The sequence below is a fragment of the Cariama cristata genome, unplaced genomic scaffold, assembly GCF_000690535.1.
Source record: "Cariama cristata isolate BGI_N322 unplaced genomic scaffold, ASM69053v1 scaffold35469, whole genome shotgun sequence".
Classification (NCBI taxonomy): Eukaryota; Metazoa; Chordata; class Aves; order Cariamiformes; family Cariamidae; genus Cariama; species Cariama cristata.
Window position 1 is genome coordinate 1 of NW_009636923.1, and position 8,173 is coordinate 8,173.

At 49.6% G+C, this 8,173-nt stretch overlaps 1 protein-coding gene across 1 annotated transcript; it reads right to left on the reverse strand.

The window, feature by feature from the left end:
- Positions 1-3,796: 3,796 nt before the first annotated feature.
- On the reverse strand, positions 3,797-6,622 carry LOC104167762 (F-box only protein 2-like). Its single transcript, XM_009708105.1, is given in 6 exon segments — positions 3,797-3,945; positions 4,375-4,510; positions 4,900-4,995; positions 5,091-5,217; positions 6,351-6,450; positions 6,452-6,622. Coding segments are annotated over 6 exon segments (741 nt in total). The 5' UTR covers positions 6,599-6,622; the 3' UTR covers positions 3,797-3,810.
- Between the last annotated feature and the right edge of the window lie 1,551 nt (positions 6,623-8,173).

The window sequence follows — 8,173 nt, forward strand, 5'->3', positions numbered from 1 at the left end:
CTGGAGCCCAGGGCTCCAGATAAGCAAAAGTAAAAAAAAGATAAAGGTGCCACGGGCACCTCCACTGCAATCTTTCTTTGCATGAGGCAAAACTCTGCTCCTCGAAAAAATACGGGAGGCTGACACTCGGCCCAGAAAGCATGTTTAGGCCCTGTTTTTCCGAAAAGGTAAGGAGACTGAGAAGGATGGGGCGGTCGCTGCCCCAAGACGTTGGGAGGAACTAGCGGGATGGAAGGAGAAGCGGGAATCGGGTTAGCTCCGTGCCAACACTGCTGGCCCAGGGACTTTGCCTTTCCCCGAGGTGTCTGTGTGCTGTGGGACAGCAATGAAGGAGGTGTGGGCATGGCTCTGTCTGAACTGCAAAGGGAGGTGCGTGCTGGGGGATGTTTCTTCACTAGCCCAGTGTTTTCCAGTTCTTCAGAGGCTTTCTACTCCTGACAGGCTTGTGGGCCCAAATGCAAGGGTAAGTCGCTGGCTTTCCATCCTCTTGGTGACCATATTCATCTTGGCTGCAGCTTTAGGCTGGAAGTTTCTGCTCCAGGTGTGGCTGAGGCTCTGCTATCCTGGCTTTCAGGAAATGCCATTCCCTGCCTCTACAAGCTGTTTTAGGGGGAATCAGTCTCCTAAACTATCTCCTCCCTTTTACAGCTGGCTAGAACAGCTGGGCTGCAAGCAACAGGGAGTTGTCAGATTTTTTTTCTCACCCATCCCCAGTCTTGAATGCCTGGTGGGGGAGCAAACTCCATCTGTTCATAAACCCCCCAGGTGGGTAATAATAGATGCTTCATATAGAAAAATTCAATTAGACTTGACAAGAGATGTACGCTAGTGCTTCTTTGCTGGGGCCCCATCTTGCTCTGTTCTGTGCCTCTGGGGGGGAAAAAAAAAAAAACAAAACCAAAACCAAACAAAAAACCCCCCACCACACCAACACGCAAAACCCAACCCTTTGAAGTATAATGGCATTTATAGCCAGGACTAGCAGTGGTGGGCTTTATAGAAAAGAAATTACAGTGGGATCTCATACAACTGGAGCCACCAAGATGCAATTTGCTACCCAGGACATCAGATGCCAGCTGCTGAGAGCAGGAAAGGGCAGTGTGGTGCTGCATCTCGGGCTTCTCTTAGTGCCTTTGTGTATTAAAGCAGCCAGGGCAAGAGGTGTGTTCATCCTGTGTCTTGGCCAAGAGCGAGTAGCTTGTGTCTTAAGCTCTCTCTCTCCAGTTCTCATCATCTGGCTGTTTTGTTCCAACGTGAGGTGTTTCGGAGGACGTTTCCATTCTTTGTGCAGTGTAGCTCACTACTAAGCTCAGCGGTGCTCTGCCCCAGGGGTGGCTGTGGTGCACGGAGGGTTTGATGGGCAAAGGAAACAGGAGCCTTTCTACAGCTCTTATTGCCGTGTTCAGGACTGAGAGGAGACCCTTTTGTGTGGTTTTGGGGTTTTATTCAGCATGAATGCTTCAGCAACGGAGTATTTTTGTGTTTTGATGCTTGGATTTCTAAATACTCTGAGTCTGGGCGATGAGAATATACGTTATAAATTACTTAGGACAGACCTCTTTGTCTGTCATGCATACGTCTGCGTTAGTCATCAATGTTCCCAAAAGCTACTGTGTCTTACCACACAGCTGCTTGCTGGTGCTGGCACAACAGAAAGCAGAAGGAACTCCCATTGAAGCTGTGTGTGATAGAGCCCTTCAGTGGCTCGGAGCTTGAATACATCTAAACCCTTTTGTCACAGTTGCACCGACTTTCTGTAATCCTATGAAGTTGCATTGTCTCAATTTCCATGAAGTCTGTAACATGTGAGAACCCATTAACCTCCTGTGCTCTGTTCCCCTCTGACAGATGAGGTGACATCGTCTTGGCATTGGATGTTTGTGTATGGTGCAGATTTCAGTGTGTTCAGGCTTCTGGTATTTGATGAAAATTCAAAAGGCATTTGGAACAAAATATTTATAATGTGAGCAAGACTTTTCCTCCCCCTCCCCGACTACCCAGGCACTCACCTGCTTTGGGACTGTAGCACTGGCATGGCTGAATGCAAGGAGCAATCGCTCCCCTGAGGTCAGCAGCAGCTTTTGCAAGAAGCTCTGTGGAGCAGAGGTAGCTATTCTCTGCAGTGAAGTTGCAAGGCACTGAGTGTCTTGGAAGGCACCTCTTGGAGGTGAGAGGGAAGGCCAGGACAGCTTTGCAGGATGCCCCTGACAGCCCCCGTGAACATCAGGCCTGGGAGACTCCTGGGTTTTGGATAGGACCGGTTACCACCGCTCCATGTAACAGAAAAAGCATGTTTAAGCACAGGACACAAATACCCAGCACACAAGGAAAGATCCACACACAATTGTGTCACTTTATTATGTTTGCCTGGACTCTGGCGTGGCTGTGGTTTGGAAGGCCAGTGTGCCCTAGGCTTCCAGGTGCAGCAAGCCCGATGAAGCAGAGGGTGCAGGAAGTGACCGGCTCGGAAGCTCTCTCCTTTGGCTACAAGTAGTAGTAGTCCACTGCACTCCTAACGGTGCACTTTGATGCAAAGTGGCATTCAAGTATGTATGTGCTGGCAGCCCAGGAAGGGAAGACAGACAGACGGACACAAGAACATCAGTGCCTCTCTCTCTAGGCAACACCAGCTCTATTAAAGGGATGCTCTCCTGAGAGGACTAACTAGCAGGGGCAGGCTCGGCTCAGGGAAGCTTAGGGGTCTTTGTTCAGGACGGTGGCTCACGGCCCTGAGTAGTATCAAGAGGCACTAGTGGGAGTGTGTATGAAGTGCTGTCTTGTCAGTGAGCGTATGGAGTGGAGGCAGATGTGTACTTTTTGCAGACACTGTTAGCGGGCAGGAAGAACTGAGATCAAGTGGGGCTAACACAGCTTTCTGTGTGAAGAGTATCTCCTGCCTGCAGAGTCGTACTGGATGACCAGGGTGCTTGTTGCATGAAGCATGCAGAGGCCAGGAAGGGGTAGATGAGTTTGTTTTCATTTGTTCCTGGACTCCCTCCCCAATGTGCTTCTCACCCATTCCCCTAAGTCCTTGTCTCTCTCCCAGCAATTATTCTCAGTTGCCATCTGTCTGAGGGAGCCAAGTGAGGCCCCAGGGTTGGACACCAGAGAGGTTTTGGTTCCCAACGCTTTCCTTGATAGACGGATTCTGGGAACAGTATAAGAGAAAAGGATCCAATCCCTATTGCTTTGCATTATTGCTAAAAATTAAACAGCACTTGGCAGCCAAGCTAGAGCTCCTACGTGGCAAGCAATGACATCTATTGTTTATAAATCAGAGAAGCTAAGGTTCTCCCTGCAGGCCCCAGTTGGTAACAGAGATGTGACAGGGCTGAGTTTCCCTGGTACGTTCAGGGGAAGCATAGACGTTCTTAAGGTCTATGCTTTTCTTTCTTCCTTTTCTTCCACTAACTTCCAGAAAATAGGCTCAAAGTACCCTTAACTTTAAGGGGTGCCCAAGTCTGGGAAGCAGGCAGGAGGGGTGTCCAGCTCGGGCTGGGTGCTAGGTGTTAGTGGCTTAGGAGAGAAGTAAGATCTGCAGGATTTTTAAGTGATCACATGTCTGACAGAACATCAGTGCAAGCGGCGAGGCTGAGTCTCATGTGGTGCTTTCACAAATCTATTCATATTCTTTGCATAGTCCTCTTGAGGAAAGATGGATGGTGGCCCCTGGCATCTTGCAGGCACGTTCATATGCAGAAAGGTTGTATGCTCTACAGCCTGGAAGCAGCACCATGCAGAAACCATTCCAAGGCCATGGGATGCCCTGAGGGAGGTCAGCGCCAGCATGCAGGCCCCAGTTCAGCACGGCTATGGCTCCACTGTCACGCTGCTGTTGGTAACACGTACGCCATACCATCCCTTCCAGAATAGCGTGTCCTGGCCACCGTGTTCAAAGCGGACAAAGCGGACCCCAGGCCCATAGTTGGAAAAGGTGTGGGAGATCTTTAGGACGAGAGACAAAATGGTTGTTGGTAAGTGTCAAACCACCATGAACTTACCCTTCTTTAGCGCACAGAGCCTTCAGCCCCACCTGCCCAAGTCATACCTACCAGGTTGGGTAACAATGAGGACATTCACAGTGGGAGTTACTAGGAGGATCTTTGGTCCCATTGTTTTTCAGAGGCCACTGAACCTCTCCCAGTTGGGCATCTCTTTCATCTTATGCCTGCAGTGGTGACCCAGCAAGTTTCCAAGTTTTATGTAAGGTAGCCTCCCAGGATAATCCCCTTGTTCAATCACAGCGTGGTGGCTCCACAGAACACATGACAGAGCCTCCTCCTCCAGGAGAACTCTCCTGATTCTCTCGGCTTGAAAATAGACCCGATTCATGCAGGTTGGGTGTCACCTGCTGAGCCCACAGCTGTAACTCACCTCGGTCCAGCTGGCATCATTGTCCTCTGGGATGGCAATAGTCTCGCTTTTGTACTCGGCCAGAACATCCTCGTTCTCCGAGAGCAGCTTCACACAGAGCTCGTAGAGGCAGCCAGCATCACTGCGTCCTGCGTACCTGCAAGGAGATCCAAGCTGCTAGCCTTACCTGTGTGAACTCTGCAGAGAGCCAGAGCATGCAACTGCATCGTGCTGAATGCAGGCTCTAGAATCTCATCAAGTTATTGGGGCTACGGGTTTCAGGTGGAAATCTGTAATGGTTCTTACCCCAACCCACCGCCTCCCCTCATTCACAACAGGGACCTGGTCTTTACAGGCCATGTGCGCCAACAATTTGAAGCTGGTGGGAGCTGCCTGTGGTGCTGTAAGCCAAGACCCAGCCCTGTCCCACATCCAGGGGATCCTGGCAGCTGAGGTTTTAAGGCCCAGCGCAGGTATGTGCCCTCCCTGCCCTTCCTTCGCTTTCTTGACTCTCTGCCTGCCTTCTGAGGAATCCTTGCAACTTACCAGTCTTTTACTACAACTTTAGGCTGGGTTGTATCCATCAGCTCTTCCCAGTAGCCCTCAGCCCTAAGGTCGATGACCTGAGCCTTTCGACACCACCTGAAACACAAGATGTTAGTTGGTATCAGTCTCTCCTGAGACTGGGGGAACCAAAAACGTCCCCTTCCCTGAATAAGAGAAGAAAGCAGCCTTACTCATAAGATGTAACAAAGTATTTATGGACTTCTTCACTAGGGAATTCTTTTCCAAAGTCCCCAGGGAGCTCTTCAATTTTCCAGCCATCACCTCCATTCTCTACCTCTCCCCAGTGCTGCAAGTCTTCTGCAAATGGCAGAAAAGAGACTCGGATGAGTCTTAAGTTTCTGTGGGCCTGGGGAACCCGACCAGCTCCCACTGGAACCTTTCTCTGGCTTGCGAGAGGTGTGCTGTCAGATGTAGCACTACTTTTGTATGTAGACTACGGAGATGTTTGTTATGTTTTGCCTTTGTTACAGGCAAAAACCTTTAGTCTGGCTGAACTTAATGTTAACAAATTTTAACGTCCCCCCCCCCAAATGGCTATGTACATGGGGGTTTATCTAAGAAAGTACTCAGTGAGATTATTTAGGTATTCTGATCTGTGTGTCAGTACTTTCAGTGTCATAACATAGGAATAGCCTGGGGAGGGATGCCAATTGCTTTAATTCTAGATTTTCTAAATTGCTAAGTGGTATTTCTAGAAGCGGTATGGTCTTAAACATTGGGCTTTTCTGGTCTTAGTCATAGGGAACCTGGATGTTGGAAAAGCTTGCGGAAAGATAATCTGTAAACAAAATGGAGAAACTGCGTTGATACTGCTTTGGTCTATGATGTGTGAAACGTACTTGCTGCTGCTTGGGTTGTGAGGCTTGGTTACTGCTGCTTATTCCTAAGCATTTTATAGATCTGGCAAGCAAAGGTCATAGATTATCATCAGAATAATGGCGAAAGTGTACAGCTCTAACGTGGGCTGTAGTAAGGAGGGTGCAAACAAGGTTTGCCTGGGCTGCCTCAAGGAAGGAAGCCTGCAGTGCCTGGTGAGCTAAGGGCAGACTAGCTCCTGAGGGGGGAAAGGCTTCATCTTTCCTGTCATGGCTTGGCATGAAGCGATCTAGAAATGCAGATGCCACTACCATTACTGCGTTGGACTGGGGTTCTGCAAAGGACATTTTTGTCTCTCAAACGTGATTCAGATCCCTGCAGGGGCTTATATAAAGTTGATGTCCTGTACAGCCCTTTGCAAAGGCTGATTATCAAAGGCCTTTGTGCCTATTAAATGATTTGACTGCATGTATTAGGTGATTTGACTCTTGGGCAAGAAGAAAATGCTGCCACCTGATAGCAACTAAGATCTCTTTTCAAAGATTGGAGCTGCCCAATTCCCAGTGACTGGTCATCTCTATGAAATCTTGGGGCTTGTTATGCTTGTCTCTCACCTTCACCACATGGGTTCTTGATAAGATTCTTCCTTTTCTTACTCAGGAAGTAGAAGTTTTGCCAGTTCTCTGCATTCTCCTCTGACTCCGCTCCTGTGCGGAACCTGCTGACACTTCAGGATCCAAAGTGCGGCTCCATCGACCAGGTTCTTCCACTGGCAGCAGACCAGGCGGCACACCAGCACCAAATCCACCGCAGGTATGGACGCCAGGATTCTGATCAGGACTGCTTCAGGGAGGGACTCCATCCTTGGGCCAGGCTGGACGGAGCTTTCTGAGAAAGAAGGGGGAAAGGAGTGGTGACGCAGTGGTCCTTCAGACATGGGTCCCCCTGCCTCAGTGATGTCAAACACTGATGCAGTAGAAAAAAGGGAAAATGAGCATGTTATCTGAAAACATGATTTTTGGGGGCATAGATTGCTTCCTAACCTCAAGGGCTCCTGACACCCCTATTAAGTTAAAACCCTGAAGCACGTGAGCAGACTAACATTTTGTGTTCTAAGTGAAGTCCTTAGTTAAGTCCATCCACAAAATGCTAGTAGTTGACATCTGCAGTTGTGACCAGTTTGTCACTTTCCAAGACTGGAATCGGTCCTTCCAGAAATCTCTGCTGCTGCGAAAATCAGCTGCTTAGTAATTAATGACTTTCTCTGCAGAGGGAGGCATCTGGGTGTTTGTTCTGCCTTTAAGAACATCACTGATACCAAATGCCGCAGAGCAGTACCTAAGTATCCGTGGTGAGCATCTCGCCATCCACATTTGCGGTGATTCGTTCTGTATCTGAAAGGCTTTCCCTCAAGGGGCTGGCACTTAATCTCCTTAGTCATGAGCCTGTATAAGGTATAGGTCTGACCATAACTGAAAACAACTCAGTTGATATTCTCTAATATTCCTTTTTCTATGGCCTTATAACCTGAGCAATTAAGTCCGAAGTGTGCGCTTTAACTCCACGTGCTAATTCTGTACTCCGACTCCCAACAGCTCGCTGCTACCCTGAGTTGTAGGGCCAGGTGCTGCAGAAATAAGGAAAGATGAGCGTGCAGATTCAGAGCCCATGTCATCAGCGTGGGATGCGCTGTGACACTGCTTTTATCTCAGCTCGGTCCTGATGCTGGGAAGCTGCTGAGACTGCAGCGAACTGCATAGATGCAGCCAAACTCCTCAGGAGTGAGTCATTAAGCCTAGGAGAGCACTAGGAATAAGGCAGGTGAAATATCCTGATGTGCTGCTTGATGAAATATGGCAGTGCCAAATCTGGCAAGGGAGGGAAGTAGTAGGGAGTCACTGCTGTAACAGCATTCTACATCGAGACGTTCAGATACGGAGCTATCGTGTCATCTACCTGCACTGCAGACAGCAGGAGGAAACTGTCATTTAAAATTCCCTGGCTTTTATGGGGGTAGCATTGGGGATTTCCCATTGTCTTTCTGCCCTCTCCAATCCTCAACCAGAGTCCTGAAGGGTAAAATGTGATATAATTTTTTTTTTGAAAAAAAAAATCGAAAGAGATCCTGCTGGTTTCAGCTCCTGCAGGAATTTCACAGGCCTCGCCTGCTCTCTGCCTGGTGATGGAGCATTGCCGCTCTCCGTGCTTAGCAAGGACTTCCCACGCCCTCGGGGAAGGGATGCAGGCCCCTGCCCGGCTTTCCTTTTCCACTCCGATCTGCCATCGGCAGACCTCCCGGGGCTGCCTCCATCCCTCGGGGGCACCCTCTGCTCCCCTGTCCGCCCCCACCCTAACCCTCCTTCCTCCGTGCCTTCCCTCCCGTGTCGCCCGGGAGCAGCCCGCGGGCTCCCAGCGCGGTGCCCGGCGGCTCGGGGTC